Raw genomic sequence first — 22,289 nt, forward strand, 5'->3', positions numbered from 1 at the left:
AGCTCCTGCTGGAGGCCGTGAGGAGAGGGTGGGCCTTGGGGAGCTGGTCAGTCCTGAGCAGGTTGCAAGCCAGGAATGAAGCCTTAGAGCTGGTGTGGGACTCCTCCCAGGTCACCTGAACTGGGCGCTTGGGGCAGAGGGCTTGAAGGCCCTGCTTCTGAGAATCACAGCAGAGAGGTTCTCCCTCCAATTTTGGCTGTGAACCACAGGCAAGTCCCTGACCATGTGGGTGTAAAGAGGGGAGCATAGGCAGGGTGGAGTGGCCTCCAGTTCTGCCTCCCGAGGCACCTCTCAGTCAACAACTTTCTACCTTCTCAGTGTCTTTTCTCTTCCTTCAACTGCTTGGTTTTTAATTAAAGAATCTACTTCTCTAAGAATCCTCCAGCCCTTCAGTTCCTGACTTGGACTACTGAGGCACCCATGGACTGAGCGGCTACTGGTCCTCCACCTCTCCAGTGTACAAACAGCCACCGTGGGCTACTCAGTCAGAACCTTGTAAACCAAGCTAACAACACTCCCTTTATAGTACACATTCATTCTATCCACCCTGCTCCTCTAGGAAACCCTACCAGAGCACTGGAGCACAAATACCCAGGCTGGGGAGTGTCTCTCAGACTTCCCACTGAGCCTGTCTTCTGGCCTCTCCCCACTTACAACGTGGAGCAGATGATGGTTTCACCGGCCCTCTATCCTCCGCAATTAAGGACACAGTTACTCTGATTTACAAGCTCCGCTCCACAATCTGGGAGAGGGACCTTGCTGTTGCTTGGAGTGCTGCCAGATTCCATTGTTTTAATTAATTAATTTGATTTATTTGCAGAGTTGTAAGAGGGCTTTTTGAAATCAAAATGCAAAAGTAATTTAAATTTTAAATGGTTATTTTGAGCCAAGGACACGGACGTGTGGGCTAGTCTTAACCACTTGAAGGAGTGGTTCTCCTGGGAAGACAGCCTGGTTCTCTAGGTGTACAGATGCCAGGAACTCAGTGAGCAAGGAGTTGGTGTCAGACACTGTGACCACTAATTCCCAATTGTCAACTGGACAGAAGAATTACCACAGGAAGTCCCTGGGTGTGTCCTTGAAGGATTATCGAGATTATGTTAATGTAAGTGGGATGGCCCACGTTCAGCGTGGGTAGCACACACATTTCCACTGCATGGTCCAACTGCATAAGAAGCTGAGCACCAGCATCCTTCTGGCTCTGCTTCCTGACAGCAGATAAAACGTGCCTGGCTGCTTCAAGCTGCTGCCTCTGTGACTTCCTGCTCATGGAGGACTGCATCCTCAAACCACAGCCCTAAACACACCCTTCCTTCCTTGATCTGCTTCCCTTTTTTTTGTTATTTTGTTATTTGGTATTTGTTATAATGGCTGGACAGTAACTAATACAGATGGGCAAAATCTTTTCACTTTTTTCCTATTGCCTAATTTAGAAGTCCTGTATGAACTGCTCAGGTATGGGCTGTTGAGATGGCTCAGCAGGTGACTTGGTACTAAGCCTGGCAACCCAAGTTCAGTCTCCATGACAAAATTCCCATAAGTTCTACACACACACAAACACACCCCAAATATGATAAAAAAAATTAACTTCTCAGGCAGAATCTGCAATATTACAGACAATATGTCTGACATCCATGCTGAAAGTGTTGGGAAGAGGTAGCAATTCCCCTTGTGAATAAAAGATTAAGAGGCTTATCCAGGGTCACCTGGTGTTTGGACTGAGATCCAGTCCCCATGGTATTGCCAATCAAGCCAGAATCAGGTGCAGAAACTTCACATCTAGCATCCTGTGTCAGTTTCTCAAGAGATTTCTTCCAGTCGCCATGTGTCTCCAATCCATTCAATATATTCAAGATGTTCCCGCAACACCTTTGTGTGTCAGCCATCAGGATGCATGGCCACCTGTCCACAAACTGGGGACTCTTGGAGGCAAGCAGAGTTCTCTGCAGGCCCCAGTCTGTCTCCTCTGTCGTCAGGGAACCCCTCCTTGCCTGCCTGCTCCTGCTTATAGCAAACCCCACATCAACATCATTTTCTATCAGGAACCAATCACACTTTCGAAGAGATCACTCTTCGAGGCTTTCTTCAGAGGTAGCCTGACCTTGCAGATGACATACCAGGAGATGACCCAGTCCACCATTCAGAAGGTGACTGCCCTGCCTTGCTGAAGTGAGACTTCCCACCCACCGAGTATTTACAGAGGACACTGTACGAACTACAGCAGGTGAGAAGGTGAGAAAGACTAGGGACAGTCTCCTCTCTGCCCCTCCCCTGGGGTGGGCGGGGGAGGGTAAGCTTCAGCGTTTACAAATTCATCTCCTCTGCATCAACTTGGATTTCATGTTGTCAGTGCTCAGATTGTCTCTCCAGGGCCTCTCCACCTCAAACGGCAGCTGACTGTGGAAGAGCCCAGGCCCAGCCACGCTGGCTGGCTGGAGTTCTTCATTACACACACACACACACACACACACCACTGACTCCTGCTCTCAGCCAGCCTATAGTGGCAGGGAGGCAGGAGCTTTCCAAAGCTACGGTAAACAATGAGCTCACAGCCCCAAGCAGCCCAGCCCTCCACAGCCCAGCCAAGAAAACAGTCTCAGTGGTGACAGAAGCCATGAGGCCACTCTGGGTCAGGTTGGTGGGTCTAAGCAGACAGGGCTCACAGGTTGGGAGAGCCATTTAGAGCAGCCCCTCAGGACTGAAAGAAGCTCACACACAGGCAGCTTGCTTTCTACCCTGCCTTCGAATCTCCAGCACCTGATGCAGGAACCAGCCCATCACTAATAACCAATAACCCAGCTGCCTTCCCCAGCTGACTGCAACTCCAGAAACGGACACTACAGCGTCACAAGAGTGGATGGTTTTAGACGCATCAGCCAGTCTTTATTCCCCCGTGCCTCTGCTCTGGGTTCTTCACATGCCTATGGACCAGTTTCTTTGGAAGTTGCTAGGTCTGGGGTCCTCACTCTCTGGGCCATCATGATGGTTAATATTGATTGTAAACTTGATAGGACCTAGAACCATCCAGAAGACATACCCCTGGGCATATCTGTGAGGGAGTTTTCAGACGGAGCAAGCCGCGCTATTCCATGGGGTAGGATCCCAGACTGAAGAGAAGGAGAAAGTGAGCTGAGCCCCGAATTTATCTCTTTCCTTCCCGATCCTGGATGCAATGTGAGCAGCTGCCTCCCACTTCTGCCACCACGCTTTTCCCACTCTAATGGACCACACCCTCAAAACCGTGAGCCCAAGTACCCCTTCCCACCCTAAGTAGCTTTTGTTGAGTGTCTTGTCACAACAATGGAAAAAGTAATTAGTACAACCATAAACAGACTTTCCTGTACCAATATGGCAGCCACAGAGCACTAAGACCCATGGGCAGCTGGTTGACTTTGCAATGTGTTAATTAGCTGGGCAGATTTTCGGGAATTTCCTTCCTGTATGTTTTTGGTTAGATGTGGAGTGAGGATCATTTTCACAGTCTCTGATATTTGAAAGGTCTCTTAGTGAGGGTGCCTACTGCTGTGATGAAACACCACAACCAAAAGCAAGTTGGGGAAGAAAGGGTTTATTCAGCTCACAGTTCAGCATTACTGGTCATCATCAGAGGAAGCCAGGACAGGAATTCAAACAGGACAGGAGCTAATGCAAAGGCCATAGAGGGGTACTGCTTACTGGTTTGTTCACATGGCTTGCAAGGACTGACTTCCTATAGAACTCAGGACCACCAGTTCAGGGATGGCACCACCCACAATGAACTGGGCCCTCCCCCACCAATTCCTAATAAGAAAATATCTTACAGTGGATCTTATGGAGGCATTTTCTCAACTGAGGCTCCCTTCTCTAATGATTGTAGCTTGTATCAATATAACATAAGACTAGCCAGGACAAAAGGACTTCCCAGGTTCCACAGAGTTCTCAAATAAGACAAAAAGAGTTTCCAGCTGTGTATGGTGGTGTACAGCCTTGACCCAGCTCACTGGAGGTAGAGGCAGGAGGATCAAGTTTGACCCAACTTAGTCTACATAGCAAGACCCTATCTCAAGGGACACAAGGAAACAAGCAAACGAAAACCAAAGGATGCAGCCCAGGGGCTGGGGAGGCAGCTCAGCTGCTACAGTGCTTGCCTAGCGTGCACCAAGTCCTGAGTTTGATCACTAGTACTGCATGGTGCTTCATGCATGAAATCCCAACACTTGAGAAAGATCCAAAGTTGCCCTCAGCCACCCAGCAAGTTCAAGGCAAGCCTGTGACAGGAACCCTGGCTTCTGGAAACCTACTGCTGAGCACTAGGTGGTTCTCACATAGGCAAGCCTCGTCTGTCACACTGGCCGGGTGGTTGCAAACCCCACTGAAGAAAGCTGCACTGGGCATGGAAGGAGCTTTGGACTTTAACCTACAGATTCCACCATACTTGCTTTGGGATGAATCAAAAATTAGATACTTGGGTACCCTAGAAATCAGAGAGCTCTGCCAGCTTCTGAGGTAAGATGCAGGAGAGGCCCTCAGAAGCAGGTGGGCTGAGGAGATGATGGCCACTGAAGCTCACAAGTATCACTGATGATGCCCCTCACTGGCAGGAAGGGACTGTGGTTGTTCTATCTCCCTAGCCACTTCTACAGCACTCTGCTCCCATGGTTGTGGGCCCTGTGCCTCAGCTTTTCCATGATGCCTGTTCCAACTGTCAGAAGCAACAGGAGTTAACATGGATGTAGTCTACCTTTATGTGCTCTGCTTTGGGCTTATGGGTATCTCCACTGTGTATCCATCTGTCCTTCCCAAGAGTCCACCCTGCAGGTGGAAAACCAGGGAGGCAGACTATTCTCAGTTATTCAGGGGGCTAGCTGGTTGTTCCAAAATTCCTCCCTGGGGAGACATAAGTATCTTCTATCCTCCTCTTAATAAGGTCCCAATGACAAACCAAAGTAGGAGCCCACCCTGGGGAACCAATGAGTATGTTAGGCTTACTTATGGAGTGAGAGGGGTTGAAGGGGGTAGCTGACCCTAAAGCAGCTGCAGTGAAAAGATTTCACCAGTGAGAATGAAGAGTTCCCACATAGATGGAGCCCCTCTCCCTTAACCCTCCGAAGCCTATACCTACTCTAGCACCTTCTATGATTTAGAAGTCGCATGCAATTAGGCAGAATTGCATATAAATGGTCAGGAAGAGAGGCTAGGATCTTAGGTGACAGTCAAAGACCCCCGCACCCCCCCCCCACTCCTCTTTTCTGCAGGAACTTCCAAGAGTCAGCAAAACCAATCATGATAGATTCTTGCAAGCAGGCACAGCTGGGATGATAAAGATGACAGCTGTTTGCTTGAAGGACAAGTAGAGTTGTCTCACTGAAGTCATCCCCTCAAGGGCTATCTTCGTTGTATCCAAAGCTGTCCCAACACTGGTCCCCTCTTCTGCTCCCTCCACCCTCATGGACCCGTAGCCAATGATCCCTGAGGAATAAAAAGACCCCCACACTAGAGACTTACAGAAGTCATGACAAAAAGTGATCCTTGACATCTCATAAACCTTGGGGGATGTGGGGATGATTTAGCTGCAGCATCTGTCATCCCATTTAGTACTAGGGTCCATCCAGCTGACCTGGCTGGCTAGGCAAGTGTCCCCTTCTTTCCTCAGCACTCTAGAGGTATTCCTTCTGAAGCTGTGTGCTTGATTGAAAAGGATGGCCTTCTCCAGTAAGGATGGCTGATCTTAGGTCAAGGGTATACAAGTAAATATGCTCTTTTGATAGAACCTCTGAATAAGCTCCCACAATCCTTGAGGCAGCTGTTGAAGTACTCGGTGAACATCTCTGATGCAACTCTCAGTGGACACACACAGAAGTTTCTCCCAGGTGGCAATTCAAAGTTATAGCATAAGAGCCTCATTGACATCAGTGGATACTGCCCAAAGGTTCACCAAGCAACAACTTGTACTCCTGCTAACAGCCACAAGGGTCCCTTTTCCTGTGTATTTGACTGAATTATATTTTAACTATTTAAACTTTTAGATAGTTTAGCTAGTCTGTATCTAGATTCCTTATTCTGATCCATTGATTTGTTTTTTCCTTCTCACTCATGTGTCAATATCACATGTTTTAGTTAGCAGTTACACACTATTGTTTGGACTGAAGTGCCCACCCCAAACGCACGTGTTTGATGCTGGATTTCCCGCATGGTACTATGAGGAGGTAGGAGAAACTTTGAGAAGTGGAGCTTACTGGAAGGTCACAGGTTATTGGGGTGTGCCCTTGAGGGAGGTAATGGAGCGTGGGCCCATCTTCTTCCTCATCTTTCTTGTGCCTCATCCAGGAGGGGTGCAGTTTTCTTCTGTGTAGATGTAACCAACCGTCTTATTAAATAAGAAACACAGAAACAATGTAAAAGAGAAAGCTGAGAGGTCAGAGCTCAGAGCTAAAATCTCACCCTTCCTCCTGCTGTCCCAGCTTCCCCTAAGAGAGCTACTTCCTGTGTGTAAGTCGATTTTCCAGTCATTCTGCCTTCTCATTGGTTGTAAACCCAAACACGTGACTGCCTCATCACTGTCTGAATGTACAGCCCCCTAGGTCTTAAAGGCATATGTCTCCAATGCTGGCTGTATCCCTGAACACACAGAGATCTATGGGATTAAAGGCGTGTGCCACCACCGCCACACTCTGTCTATGGCTCTCATAGCTCTGACCCCCGGGCAACTTTATTTATTAACATACAATCAAAATCACATTTCAGTACAATTAGAATACCACTACACTTCTGCCATATTGTATTGTTTCAACACTGGCTCAAAGCACCTCTTGGAGAGGAGAAATTGAGTCAAAAGCAGAAACATTTCTACCTGAAAATTTAAAGCTAACATTCTAAGATCAAAATCAAAACAGAAAATAATGATCAAGTTCACTTCAAGAATATCCCAGTGGCAATTTACCCATATCATGGCTACATCTATGAAAAGAAATGCAGCTCACGGCACAGTCAGCTACCCTTCACCAAACATTGGACCCAGAACCCAAGATCTCTTAGCATTCTCCATCCCTGTGACGGTTAATGTTAACTGTCAACTTGACCTAACCTGGAATTATCTGAAAAGCAAGAATCTCAGTGTGGGACTGTCTATGTTGGGTAGGCCTGGGGAATGTCTGGGGAGATTGTCTTAATTCATTGATGTGGGAAGACCCATGGTGGGCAGCACCATTCTCTAGTCAGGGGCACTGAACTTTGTAAGAGTGAAGAGATCTAGCTTAGCATAGGCAAGTGAGCATGTGTGTATTCATTTCTCACTTGACTGTGGTGTGATAGGACTGTTTGAAGTTCTTGCCTTGATTTCCCCACCATGATCTGTAACCTGGGACTACAAATTTAAATAAACCCCCTTTCCTCCTAAGCTGCGTTCTATCGTGGTATTTTACCACAGCAACAGAAACGAAACTAGAACAATCCCTTCTCTCTGTTGTCTGGACATGCCCTCAGTGGCCTCGGATCTCAGACTGGATCACCATCTCCATGTGGCTGGGCACACAGCATCACAGCGGGGAGCTGGCCCTCTCTGCTACCATCCAGGTAACTGAGTGGGCATGCCTCCCACAACCGACACTTAATCTTCCCTCAGACATCTGCCAGAAACTGCCAATGTCACCTCTCCCCAGATAAGTCATTGCTGTTCATCTCCCTCACCTGCTCCCTGCCTTCAGCACTCATTTGATGACAACTTTAGTCTTTTGACTTCTCGTGGAACCCTTCCATGACTCGTCTCTCTCACATACCAGATTTATTAGCACACACTACAGGCTCTTTCTTAAAATCTATCTGTCATGTTCAGTTCTCATTGTCTCTGCTGACGTCACGTTGAGCTTCACCAGTGTCTCTGCCTCTATCCTTCATCATCTCAATCCAACAGGCAGAGGGATTCAGTTAAAACCCACGTCAGACTGTCTCCCTTCTTCCCATAGGCCTCCAAGGGTTCTCAAGGTCTCTTCCACACCCTATTGAGATGTCCTTCCTCATTCCCACCCCACTCTCTGTTGTCATCTGTAGTGACCGACCTCCTGTCACTCCACTTCCCACCCCGCCTCACCTCCATGGTCTGCAGCTTCCATGACGCTCTACCTACGGTCATGTTCACGTCTCATGAATTGAAACATTCCCTAGGAGAAGGAGAGGTTCAGAAAGGAAGCAAAAGGTCACATGTCTGGGGAAGTGGAAACCTGGAAGATTCTCAGAGGCCCCTCCCCTGCTTTCTGGAGGACTCCTCTCGGGGAGGAGACTGGCCAGTAGAGCTGCAGAGATTTGCTGGACCCGACGAGCTGCCTGCATGGCGTGCATAGAGCTCAGCATTGCAGCTTTTGTGAGCCATCACCCGTGCTGGGGCGGGCTTCTCGGTGGTGCAGCTGCCTTTCTGCATCATCCCCATCCCTGACCCATACTCCTGCTAGTGACCCCAGTAATGACTCCTTGACCTACCAAGCCGGACTTGGGCGCAATTGTTGCTTTGGTCAATTGTGGGTTCCTTTTCTAGGGTGAGTGGACATGTGCCTGTCACACAACCGTGTCCCATCTCCCACCTTTGCTTCAGTCCCATTGCCTCATCCCCCCTCTCATTGCCTCGCCTCTGATTGCGCTCCACCTCCCATTACGCTCCTCCTCCTATCGTGGGCCATCTCCCATTGTTCCACCCCCAGTGATGTTCCACTTCCCATTGTGCCCCACTTCCCAGCATGCCCCACCTCACTTCTCATTATTCCGCCTCCCATCATGCTCTGCCTCCTGTTGCTCCCATTCTGTTCCTCCCCCAACGCTGTGCTTGGCCTGTGCTGTTCTGGCCACACTAGCTCTTTGCTGTTCCACACATCAGGCCTACTCCTTTCAGAACCTCACCTCTGATATTTCTTCTGCCCAGCTCTCTCCTCACACAGATGCTGGCTTTTCCAGGAAAACTGGGGTGCACCTTGAGGTTGATTTCCAGTCCCCAGCCCACATTTCCCAGCTCCCATCTCTATCTCACTTTTTTTTTCTTCTTGACCTTTGACATAGTCTGACCCACTGCATACTCTAATGAATCATCTCTTCATTTCCCTCATTGTCATAAAAGCTCCATGAGGTCTCAGCTTGACTTTCTTTGTGCTATACTTCTGGTCCAGGGGACAGTTTGGGGGCATACAGTCGCTGCTCCTTACATGTGTGAGTTGAATGGAGTTTGAAGACTGAAAGAGCTTGGAGCATGCCTCTCTGCCTCCAAGTGCTCTGCGGGATCCAGGTAGCTGGACTGACAAGGGCTCCCCAGCACCCCCTCCACCACTTTTAGAAAGGGAAGGCTGGTGGGCCCCAGGAAAGAGCGCAACAGAGCTGGGACTGCTGTGGGAGGCTGGAGGTGCTGACAGACAGCTGGCTCCTGGCATCTGCGTCACCTTGGCAGCCTGTTGAGCCAGGAGGGAATTCTCCTTCCTGCTCCTCTGGGTGGGGAGAGGATGCCTCCCTGTGAATGAAGCTCAAGTCTGAACTCCTGGGAGGATGCTGTGTTTTTGTTCTAACTGGCTCTTGGGGTGATGCTGTGTGGTTGTGCAAAGCCTGGAACAGTGAGGGCATTAGGACCAGGAGCCAGACGCATGTTTGGCTCCCGTTGTGTCTGGCAGAGGGTTCGTGCGGAGCGGGAGCTATGTGTGAAAGGAAATCGGGCAGTGCCTGCCGGCTTTACATCTGTTGATCTGACCTGACTCAAGTTGTCCAAAGGAGGGTGTCTGTCATCCTGGCTTAACTGAATCCCCAGCAGCTCAGACGTCCCATAGAACCTGGCCACTCATTCAGAGGGGGCAAGAAACATGGGACTAGCCACCAGAACAGAACGGACAAGAGCAGGGTGAGAGGGGAGGCAAGCAACAGACCGACCGACTGACTGGAGACCCTTTTCAGAAGACAATTCACAAAATCCAGAGAGGACCCAGGGTGGCCCCGGGCTCCTGTGGCTTTCGGATTCCAAGGGAAGTGGATCTTACAAATGCTGTTGGCAAATGTCAGATGGGATAAAAGGAGCAGGTGACTGGCAAAAAGCCTCTCAGCTGGAATGAACAGCCCAGGCTCAATGACAAGCTTGAAGGTACTTGGAGTATGACAAGGAAGCAGACCTGATCAGGACCTGTTGCTTTGGGCAAGCGGCTGCGACATGCTCCTGAGGAAGCGGCCCAGGAACGGCTGTTGCAGGCTTCAGTTCCTCCTGCTCTTCCTGACACTGGGATGTGTCTTGATGATGGTGACCATGTTGCATCCTCCCCCACCCACCCTGCACCAGGCTGTCACAGCCCAGACTGGCAAACACAGTTCTGACACTGGGTATCCCCTGGTCTTTGGGGACTCCCAGGAATGGGTTCTGGAGGCTGAGGATGAGAGTGAGGAGTACAGCTTCTTGGATGGTCTTCCGCCCTTTATCTCCCTGCAGGAGGATCAATTGCTGGTGGCTGTGGCCTCACCCAGGGCTAGGAGGAATCAGAGCCAGGGCGGGAGACGAGGCAGCTACCAGTTCATCAAACACCCGAGCAGGAGGCAGGATGAGGAAGCCCCTGAGAGGGATTGGAGGTCTGAGGAGGATGGGGAGGAATCAGAAGAGACACTGACCCCACTCAGCCTGAACTCAGATGGCTTCAACATGGCACTCAGTGCCCGCCTGCCCCTGAGGAGAGTCCTGCCTGAGGTGCGGCACCCAATGTAAGTAAGGCCCCTGCATTCCCTTCTCTGGTCTAAGTGTGTGACTCAGTGGTAGCAAAGTCAGGCATGCTGACTGTCTGTAGTCTGCCTCTCCTGTCCTTGGGACAGTGCTGCTTGAGATGTGGTCCCGAGGGCCCCATCATCCTTGATGATGAAACACTAGAATTGAATATTCTCAAATCCCATCTCAGACCTGTTCAGTCAGAAGCCTCAGATCCACAGATCTGCTGCTAACAAGTCCCGAAGGAGAGAAAAATCTCACTTGTTGACTCTCTTCCCAGTCTTGGGTTCTATTCCCACCATAAATCCCCCCTGGATCACATGGCTTTAATAGGGAGATGGAAGCAGAAGTTCTTCAAGGCTTCTTCCAATTCTCCGGCTGGAAGTTTGATTTTTCACACTGGTTTCTTATTAGTGTTTTCCTTTATCTGGGATCAAAGATGCATTGAAAAAAAATGCAAGAAATGCTTAGGTTCTTCTTGCCATGTTCCTGGTTCTAATGTAAGCTTTCCATGTGCAGCCCCTAAAGTCCTAGGGAGTCCTCTGCCTTATGCTAGGTTAGTTTCATGCCTGGTTTGTTCAGTGGAAAGTAAGGAACAGAGAGGCCCTGTGACTTGCCCACTGTCACACAGCTGATAAGGGTCAAAGTCGAAATTTGAGTTGAGGCATTTCAGCACCAGTTGAGTCTGAAGCCCCACTCTCTAGCACCCTTCTCAGTCCCAACAAGAGAAGAACAGTTCCCATGCCCAAGAGCTCACGTACTGACCACAGCTCAGCTTGCCGGGTGCCCCACCCCAGGAGTGGGAAGTGTATGTGACATGCAGATCTGTGCCCAAGGAGGTGGCGACTCAATCTCTAGCCCCTGGTCCCATCCCACCATGGACAGCCACAGAGACAGACAAGAGATTGCTTCCTCAAATCCAGAAGCAATGTGGCTGGAAAGCTAGAGTGGTCTAGGGCCCTGCCTATTGAGCTTTCTGGAAAGCGAGCATATCTTCTACTCCTGGAAGCAAAAGGACACATGTGCAGTGACAGCTGAGAGCAGGACCATGACTCTTTGGACCCTTGGTCCCTCTCAGCCTGGCTGCTCAGCCACTGATCACCAGAGAGCACAGATCTCCTTAGGTTGTGTGTCCTGGAGCACTCGCCTGCCCATAGTCCCAGCTCTGCCACGCTGACTTCACACCTTGGTTTAAAGGATCTGCCCAGGAACCTCCCCACTCCAGTTTCAGGCTCCCTCTGGACTCACAGCTCATCACAGAACAGACACTACTAGCCCTCAGCATGTCCATTTGGGCAGTGCCGGCTTCCCCACTGTGCCGAGGGTCTGCAGAAGGTCAACTGTGCCCTGCATGTGTCAGCATGCAGTGCACACTACCCGGTACAGAAACAACCTCTGGATGAAGAACTTTCCAGTTCTTTCCGTGCATATTTTCATTGGCTGAGAGCAAGAGTGAACATCTTTATTCTGTAAACCAGAAACACTGGCTCTGGCTTTGGGAATGTGTGTGTGTGTGACTCTGGTTTTCAGAGCACTCTGCATACACACACTTGTGGGTGAACTGCATGTGTGTTTGTGCACATATGCACTGTGTGTTGAGTGTACATTATGCTGTATATATTAAATAGATAAGTGCTGTGTGCAGCACATGTGTATAGTAGTTTGGGGTTTGGTAAATGCAGGTTGTGTATGTGGATCATACCACCCATCGTAGGGTACAGGAGTGAGCTGTATTGGTATGGTGTAATGTATATATGCATGTTGTATTTGCTGATGTGTACAGTACATACATGTGTGTAGTGCATCTCTTGTACATTGGAGCCTGTATTATGTGGAACTGTGTGTGTGTTGATGTGTGTTTGTCTTGTATGTGTTTATGTAGTGTGTATTGTGCTGTGTGACTGTTTCATATGTATTACATGCCTTTGTGGGTGCAGTGCCAGGATATATATTGTATGAGTTGTAATTATTGTATGTGTTGTATATGTGCTGTAAGTGCACTGTATGTAGGACACATGTGCATGTGTTATGCATTTATTATGTAGTGCATGAATATGTTGTGTGTAGAGTACAAAGTGGGTACATTTTGTGGCATGAGTGCCATGCACAGGTGTAGATGTACTATGTATGGGATGCATGAGTATATTGCATATACCTATAGTATATGCTGTGTGTTTGATGTGATGTGCACATGTACTGTGCCTCTATTCATATGTATATGTCATGAAACTGTTTATTTTTCATGATATATGGGGCAAGTGTGTTATATGCTACAAGTGTTTAACATATGTTTTGTAAATGTTTCTTGCAATGGTCATTCATGTGCTTGTGTTCAAGTGTGATGTTGTGTTATGCTTGTATTGTGATGTGCACATGTGAATGAGGGCTTGGTGGTACAAGCAGATACAGATATACCAGGTGTGTTTGATGTAAGCAAGCTTATACACTTGGGTATATGTTGGGCAGACCACTCTGCTGGCTGTTTCTTCCCTCCATGGTAACCAGTGTGTTTCACTTGTGTGGGACCTGCTCCGTTTAAACACTGAGAGACTCTGGCAGTCAAGAAACCTCTCCACCTCAAGTGAAACACATAGTTGGGATCTCCATCCCATGGGTCTCACAATTACCAGCTCTATGCAGAGGTGAACATCGCCCTCTGCTGGTCCCCACCAGTGAGTGCAGTCAGTGCTGCCGTCTTGCGTATGCAATCAGACTTCCTGAAGGCTTCTAGATACTGAAGAGTCCCTGCAAAGCCAGGCACAGGCCCTATCCACTACCCAAGGTGGCGGTGCTCTCCTCCACTACACCTTCCACTGGGTGGAAAGACAAGAAACCCCACATATTAAGCATCTGTGTGCTGTGTAGGGACCTGAGCTTTCCTACCAGGGCCGGGAGACCTCTGCTTCTGGTGTCCTCTGTCCCACACTCCTCCAGTCTCCAAGCTTCCTGCAAGCTCCTCGACTCCTAACCCAGATGTGTTCTTCTAACCCTCACCCTGACCCCACCCCACGCTGGCTTCTGTCAGCCCCCTTGCTGGGTTCCAGATCTCCTCTAGGAGCATTGGCTGGAGGTCAGTTTGCACAGGGGGCATTCAAGGGAATTTCCGATAATGTAAGACTGAAATAGTTAAATATTAGAGTAAAGGGAGCCAAAAGACAGGCTCTGGGGCCAGGAATGATGGAACATGCCTGTGCCTCCAGCACTTGGCGAAGGGAGGTGAAGGCAGGAGTATTGTGAGTTTGAGGACAGCCTGGGCTACACAGTGAGACCCTGCCTCAGAACAAATGTCTCCGGAAAGAGAGGTAAAATTCCAGTGAGCTTTTAGTGAGCCCTTAGTACACACTAGAGACCTCAATACATGGGTTTACTTCCTTAATCAGCTTCACAGACCTGTGCAGTGGCTTTCATTTTACTGATGAGAAAGATCAAGATGTAGAAAGGTGAGTAGATTGGTGCCGTGTGACCTGACAGCCTGTTCGACGCCAAAGTCAAGCTCTTAACCATCATGATAGGCTCTGAGTCTGGCAATTTCCAGACCAGACCTGGGCAAGTCACCTAGGCTGCAAGCATTTAAGTTTGCCAATCCTAAAGGCAGCCACCTCCCACAGCCCCTGAGTGCACGTAGGTGGATGACTACCACAGCATCCACAGTAGGACCTAGGAGCTGAAGCTGCCCAGCATCTCATCCCAGGACACCAGAGGGCTGGATACAACCTACAAATGCCCACCTGGCTTAATACTTAATATTTGTGGTGCCATCCAATCACCTAGAAGGCTTGTTGAAGTTACAGGTTCAGACATCCTCCATGGCTCCTGGGCACTCCAGCTGCTCTGAAGACACATCCATTTTCAAAGAGCCCTTGTGAATACCCTGCTGAGGGGAGAAGCCAGACACAGAGGCCCCCAAGACAACATCCATGTTGGAGGTGTAAACTGTACACACTGCCATGCTTTATAGGATAGTTCAAACTCACTATGAGGAGGGGACACATGCACACAAATTAGAATACACAGACAAAATAAAGAGAAAGACCCTTGATGGGAGTCAGGAGCTGAGTCAAGGGGTTAGCTAGACCCGAAGCTGCTGTCACGGAGGGACCAAGGGTCACAAACATCCTGGTCACCAGTGTCCCACAGCACTGACAGCTTGTAAAGCTCTCCCAGTTCCCCCGCCCCCACCCCTCTTTGATTGCCCTGGCCTCCAGTGTAGACAAGGAGGGGGGGCAAGATCAAAGAGGCCCCCAGGGAGGGAGTGTTTTGAGTGTCCGAGTCCAGGGGCTCTGCTGCTCTGGTTTAATACTTGTGCTGCCCGCCAAGCACCCAGAAGGCTTGTTGAAATACAGGTTCAGGCATCCTCCATGGGCTCCTGGGCACTGCCGCTGCTCTGAGATGCTATGGGAACTCTGGTCAACGTCAGCTCTCTGAGCCAGGTCGGCCAGAGCAGGGATCCTTGAACTTCAACACGCCTGTGAACATACAGCAGTGTGTTGACAGGCAGAGCTGGATTCAGGAGGTCGGGGCTGCAGCCTGAGATGCTAAGCTCCAGTGGTCCAAGGGCCTTACTTTCAGCCCCCAGGGGCCACACCACCGAGTCCCAACTATGTGCACGGCTGGTTCACCCACCACATGTGACATTTGGACTTGGTGCCGACCTCATATTTGATCCATCCAAGAGAGGTGGCTCTAGCACGCAGCCAGGCCGAAACCAGGGCTTCATTGCTCTAATGTTCCTCGACTTTGAAAGCCAGAGGGGGGTTGGGGAGGAGTCTCTTTGCCCAAGCCAGGATCAGAGCAGGGAGGGGAAGCATTTTTCTGGTAGCTGTGTTGTGGAGCAGAAAGCAGTACAATTGACAGGGTTCATTCAGTTCCCTGTGATGCCCGGGGCATCCCGGGCAGTGAGTGAGTCACGGGATGACTCCTGGCCCATCTTGTGAGTTCAACAGCCTGACCTGTAAGCAGAGAAGGAGCTATGGCTGACAGCATCAGTCAGTCAGAAGGCAATCTGAGAAGCAGAGAGGGGGAAAACAGGACTAGGCAGGGACTCAGCTTCCCCATTCCCACTGAAATAGAGGGACAAAACCCAACATCATCAGCAAATCTCTGCACCTTGGCCTAGCTGGCCACGTCATGAAGGCAATCCACAAGCACTGTGCTTCCAGCCCTTGAGGCCCACGTGGTGTGGCCATGGGGGACAGTGCCTCCTCTGATCCCTCCCCTGCCATTCGGCAGAAACGTCTCCATATAAGCCACAGTTCCAAAGTACTTGGTGCTGGTGTGCGAGGGGCTTGCTCTGTGCTGTCACGGTTCCAGCTGGCCTTGGGGATCTGAGGAGAGGAGATCAGGCTGCACATTGTTCCCTTTCATTTCTTTTTTAAAAATTTTTTAATTGTTGTTTTGTTTTGTTTTGTCTCTGAGACATGGTTTCTCTGCATAGCCCTGGCTGTCCTGGAACTCACTCTGTAGACCAGGCTGGCCTCAAACTCAGAGATCCACCTGCCTCTACCTCCTGAATGCTGGGGTTAAAGGTGTGCGCCACCACCACCAGGCTACGTTCCCTTTAGTTTCTAAGGAGGAGGTTTACACCAGTGTTAGTTATCTGGTGCCACTCCCAGTGGGGTCCCTAGACATGCAGCATCAATCCTGCAGACTCTGGGACCCCACTCAGACCAGTGGGATGAAAAATCTCTACTTTAACATGATTCCTGGGGTGTTTATGCTCATGTTAAAGTCTGATGCTCCGGACATAGCTCAGTGGAAGGGTACTTGCCTAGCCCATGCATGGTCCAAGAATCAACCCCCAGTACTGGGGGCAGGGATGTGAGGGCCAGAGAGATGGCTCAGAGGTTAAGTCTGCACTGTTATTAACCAAACAACCTGAGTTTGGTTCCCAGCATCCATGCCATGTAGTTCACAGCTGCCTATAAATCCATCTCCAGAGGAGTCGTTGCTGTCTTCTGACCTCTGCAGGTACCTGTGTGCACATGTGTACACACGCGCGCGCACACACACACACACACACACACACACACTTTTAGAATTTGTTTTCATTTGTCATAAGAAAGCAGACAAGTACCAGACTTCTGTCTCAGTTGTATTTGATAACTCCTCAGTTTAATTCACAATCTTTTCTGACATATATCCATATGATTTGAGGTCACTTTTCTGAAAATGCACTAAAATTGCCTATGCTTGCCTGCAGCTTTTTAAAATGCTGATGAAAGTATATTTAAATGTGTATTCTCAGGTTGTTAAATGGAGAATGCTAGGAATGAAGTTATTGTCACAGTAAGAGCCTAGGTTAGAAGGCGTGAGGCAAGCAGAGGGCCCCCTGGCTGTTGGTCATGCACACACTCTGGTTAGACCAGACTCTCCGGGTCTTTCTGTGCTCGCAGGCTGACCTGGCCCTGTAGATCAATCTTGCTTTATTGTGTTCTATCTTATTCCATATTTGCTTGTTCCACTATTTTGTGATTAGGGCAAAGTGAGAGGTCTAATTAGTCTAAGAATGCTTAGCCACACCTCAAACTGTCTTACTCAAATACTTTTATCCTTTTGAGCGTACACCTAACTTCCACCTACAATTATTTTAAAGATATACAGTAAGTCAGCTGAAAAGACAGGTGGACCATGGGCTAAGGATTGCCACCATCCATGGGCATGGTGAGTGAGCTGCCAATGGTGGAGGGCGGGACCAGCTAGTGGGTCTTCCACAGGAAGGTGTGCAGGGCCTGAAGCATTTCTGGTGCACCAGCTTAGAAGTCAGTCGTTGCCATCACAGGGATCTTCAACAATGAGCTGTTTCTGTGGCTCACCGCTCCCAAGTACCTCAATGTTAGCTCTCCATTTTTTAACTTGATTACTTTTTCTATTCAGATCTCTTGGATTTTTTTCATCCATACATAACTTATAATAATCAGATGTGGCAAAGTATTATCTCATAGTCTGCCATGCAACGTGGGCTCACTGGGGTTCATGTTTTCTCACACAGCTCTGCCCTCGATAATCAGGGGGTTCCTACTTCATAGGTCGATGTAGCTGCATTGTCTATCCTCCAATTATCTGAAACATTTCCATCAGTTACTAGTTTTCTGAAAACTGCCTCTGCAATAGGCAACCACCAAATGTCACTGAGGCGCATGAACAGCACTGACTTGGACCCAACCCTGGTGCCCAGTGTCCTCAGCAGGACATACAACTTTTTTAAATGTGTGAAACCCTAATGAGTCTCCAATAGGACTGGCTGGAACTCACCCTCTGAGTGACTCTAATATGTGAGCAGCCAAGAGCATTTTCAAGGTCCTCTTAGGTATAAAGACAGAGATGTTCACCTTACTTAAGGGAGTGGCCTTAGATCAGTCTACAGTGGGGACATGAGGGATGGACAAGACTGGAGAGCAGGGACATATTAGAGGCTCCCACCCCATTGCCAAGGCTCTGGCTTCCATGACACCCCAGAAACAGGAATTCTGACTCCTGTCCAACTCCTCTGCCCTGTCACTTTGCCTGCTACTGTCCTGCTATGGGCAATTACAGCTGTGGCCCAGGGCTTTCATGTCACTCAGGAGTTTGCTTGAAATGCAAGGCTTCAGGGGCCCATGCAGACATAATGTGCCCCTACATTTAACAAGATCCCATTGACTATGGTGCCCAGTGACATCAGAGAGCTCTGGGCTAGCTATCCCAGGGTGTTCTGCCTCTTCAGAGGCCTCCCCTCGAGGCTGGTTTTCTCTGAACTTTGGAAGAGCAAACTCTTTGGATAAATATTCTGGAAGGTTTGTCTGGATGTTGTCCAGGGAAGGCTGGCCCTGGCAGATGGAGCTGTTGCTTTAGGACACTTCTTGGGTCTCTGATCAGGGTTCAGACCCATGACTCCCATTTAGTGCCCATCTGTGAGCCAGAGCAAGGAGCCAGGGTCAGAGGTGACAAGGGATGCCGAGGAGTCCCTGGGAAAGGGTGCTACTTCCTCAGAGAGTGTGTGCCCTGGTGGGAAATGGCGGGAGGCAGAGGCAGCTTACTCTGTAGACTCCATGTACCTGTCCATCTGTAAGCATCTGGTCCATTCCCCTGAGAGTTTCTCTCCATCCATGTATTAGTCCTAGCATCCCCAGGCCTTGCCTGGAAGTTGCTGTTCCCACCAATTACCCACAGGAAAGGTACAATGTTAGGATTTTTTTTCATGATGCTGGAGTTGCTTTATGATATTAACCCCTGTCAGTTCACACTGTGTACTCCTTGAGAACAAGAACAGAGTCTTCCTTCACTCTTTGAACAATCCCATTTTTTAGATTTATTTCTTTTATGTCTGTGTTTGCCTATGTGCATGTATGTGCACCATATATGTGCCTGGTATATGCCTGAGGAGGCCAGAAGTGGGCATCAAATCCCCTGGAGCTGGAGCCAGATATTGGGGTAAATGCTGAAAGATCAGAAAGACAAAGGAACAAGCCACTAGAGAAACTTTTTATCACTACCAAATCCTCAGTCCCAATGGAAGGCAAGATCCTATCTCTACGAATCCTCTGACTGAAAGCCCTTGAGCCCCCGGCTGAAAGGGTCTAGTTCCTGTCTCCTCACACCTCATATGCCTTTCTCCACCCAGCCATTCCACTTCCTTCCTAGTGCTGGGATTAATGGCCTGTGTGCTTCCCTAATATTGGTAGCAAAGGCAAGAGATCTCAAGTGCTGGGATTAAAGGCATATGACTCCCAAGAACTGGGATTAAAGGTGTGTGCCACCACTGCCTGGCTGTTTCTCTCCTAGACTGAGTCAATCTCACGTAGTCCAGGTGGCTTTGAAATCACAGAGATCCAGACGGTGCTAGGGTTAAAGGCGTGTGCCACCACTGCCTGACCTCTATGTTTAATCTAGTGGCTTGTTCTGTCCTCTGATCTTCAGGCAAATTTTATTAGGGTACACAATATATCACCTCATATGTGGATGCTGGGAACCAAACCTGGGTCTTCTGCAATCACAAGTGCTCTTACGTGCACAGCCATTTCTCCAGCCCCCCTGAAAATACATTATTTAATAGCTATTACAAGTAAGAAGAGGAGCAGGACCAGCCCTAGCCCTACCGCCAAAGAGTTCTTCATACACCGAAGGACACAGACTTAGCAACTGGGGGTTGGGGAGATGAGAGCTGAAATATGGAAGGCCACCTAATGTGGACTTCCGCTGCTGCAGTGGGAGCAGGGAATCAACTAGTAATGCCAACACAGCTTTAGGAAACTGACAGAAAGCTTTCTACCCCGGCCAGGCGATGTGGACGGGAGGAGGCTAGTGCTCTAGCCAGGCCATCTGGTATAATGCAGTGAGTCAGCCTCTTCAGAACCACCATCCAAATGTGTTTGCCAAGTTCACGGGGGACCTGGAGCCGCAGGGAGAGGAGGGATGCACCAGAATCTGGTCCTGAGATCTTAGAGTGTGATACAGACAGCGAGCATGCGCTGAAATGCTCCTTGGCATGGGGACTGTCCCTTTGCATTCAGGCCACACTCCTGACCTGGAGAAAGGTGGTGTCCCTGGGCTGGCTAATTGGTGATGTCAGTAGCAAAGGCAGGCTCCAAACCTGAGTCAGCTCGAGTCCAAAGTCCTCTGTTTAGGCTCCCCCAGTGTTCCACTCCGAAGGTGAACCAGTGTTAACGGGGGTGGGGAAGTGGACACTTAAAAATTGAGTTAGTAAGATAATTGCCAGATAGTGGATGGAAATTTGAAAGTCCCACCATTTAATAATAACAATACACATGTTTTTCAAGGCCTCAGCATGAGGACCTGGTCACCTTCACAATCCCAAGGTCTTTGCAACTTACTCCTCACTAACAAACTGAAGAAGGCTGAGCCACAGACCGGGCAAGAATGACTTGTGTCACATTCCACACAGGTGTTTCAGGAGGCAAAGGGACCTATCGGCCCGGGATCTCTTGCAGGGTCAATCTGTTGTTCAATGGCCTTATTAGTTCAATTGATTAGTTCAATTGACTCAGAAAAGATGCATCTCAAAATATAAACTTGTTGTTATTGTACATGTTTGGTAAGGTAAGTTAAATATAGAAGCAGTTTGTATTTTGGGATATGTTTCCTCAGTTCCAGGTCCATGAGTCCCTTCCCCTGCCTGGTCCCTTCCAGAGGTGCAGCAGCTGCTGGGAAGGACCTGCTCTGCTTCGTCCTGTCTGAACTGTCCTCTCCACTCTCCACACCCTCCCCACTCGGGTCTGCTTTGTCCTGTCTGAACTGTCCTCTCCACTCTCCACACCCTCCCTGCTCGGGTCTGCTTCGTCCTGTCTGAACTGTCCTCTCCACTCTCCACACCCTCCCCGCTCGGGTCTGCTTCGTCCTGTCTGAACTGTCCTCTCCATTCTCCACACCCTCCCTGCTCGGGTCTCCTTGGGCACTTGTATAGTTCTTGCATACGGGATTGGTTTTCTGTGTGATTGGATAAAAGCTCCATGTTGTTAGCAGACCCGACACAGGATGTTTTGGTGAGGGTCCCGGGGAGCCCGTGGCAGAGCTTGGGATGAGGTGCTGAGCAGAGAAGGCTGCCCGGGCAAGCCGTGTCTTCCAGGTGTTCAGGCCTGCTGGGGAGTTCTGAAAGACGGTGCAGTGCATAGCTCTGGAGATGTTGCCTTCCATTCCTAGGGCTGAGGCTGCTGGGACAAACACCCCAACTCCTAGAGAGTGAAAGAGGTGTCAAGGGCAGAACATCGCCCACCCATGAAAAATTCTCCTCTCAAGCCAGGGTGGTTAGAACAACTGGGTAACTCAGATGTCACATGACGATGGTGGCTATGGTCGCATCCTGACAGAGAAGTGCTTATTTGGCCACACGAGATCGTGCACATGCGTGCGTGCGTGCGTGCGTGCGTGCGTGCGTGCGTGCGTGCGTGTGTGTGTGTGTGTGTGTGTGTGTGTGTGTAACACACTGGCAATTAACTCATGATCCTCCCGGCTCAGCCTCCCAGGAGGGAGGATTACAGGTGTGCAGTGCCACACTTGACTGCACACTCAGTCTTTAAGACTCAGGAGAGACACAGAAACAATTTGTGCATCTGACATTTTCTGAAAATCACGGAGGTCTGGGAAGAGTGGGATAGATTTCTTCTGGTTAACAGCAGCCCCTTTGGGGGTAGGGAAATAGGATCTGGGTCATTGTTGCTCTGGCTGTTAGTCCATGAACAGGTGTTAGAGCACCTTGGGGCAGTTGGCCTAAATAAGTTCTAGGACCTTTTTAAAGACACTGGTTTTTAGAGAACTTAGGGGGGTCTTAAGGCTCAGTATTCTCTGGGCACAGCACCTGCTAGTGTTGGGCAGTCAGCAGCCCAGTGGTGGGGACTAGGACTGAATGGATAGGGCACAGGGAAACGCCAGTGGTTATTTCCAGAACACCACATCAGTCCTGCTGTGCTGTAAGACTCAGAGGGAGCAGAGCACAGCGACACAGTTACCTGGGTGACGAACTTAGGTGATGCCCAGCTGGCCAGCAAAAGCTCTAGACAAGGCACAGAGTGGTCTCTTTGCTTATTCGCTTCACACAGCCCTCTAATAGAGTTCTAGTATCCTCACTGGGCAGAGGAAATGAGCATAGAGAAGTATCCAGACCCAAGAG

At 49.5% G+C, this 22,289-nt stretch overlaps 1 protein-coding gene across 4 annotated transcripts in view; it reads left to right on the forward strand.

Moving 5' to 3' along the window:
• Nucleotides 1-9,557: 9,557 nt before the first annotated feature.
• The window catches only part of Galnt15 (polypeptide N-acetylgalactosaminyltransferase 15), a 38,136-nt gene continuing 25,404 nt past the window's right edge, over nt 9,558-22,289 (forward strand). For 2 of the 4 annotated variants that reach the window (XM_006996240.4, XM_042284417.2), the window contains exon 1: nt 9,558-10,686. In XM_006996240.4, coding sequence (XP_006996302.1) covers nt 10,148-10,686 — 539 coding nt within the window. In that variant the 5' untranslated portion in view covers nt 9,558-10,147. The remainder of the gene's footprint in view (nt 10,687-22,289) is intronic. The other 2 variants (XM_042284418.2, XR_006075757.2) reach the window with 2 other exon arrangements.

The sequence above is a fragment of the Peromyscus maniculatus genome, chromosome 9, assembly GCF_049852395.1.
Source record: "Peromyscus maniculatus bairdii isolate BWxNUB_F1_BW_parent chromosome 9, HU_Pman_BW_mat_3.1, whole genome shotgun sequence".
Classification (NCBI taxonomy): domain Eukaryota; kingdom Metazoa; phylum Chordata; class Mammalia; order Rodentia; family Cricetidae; genus Peromyscus; species Peromyscus maniculatus.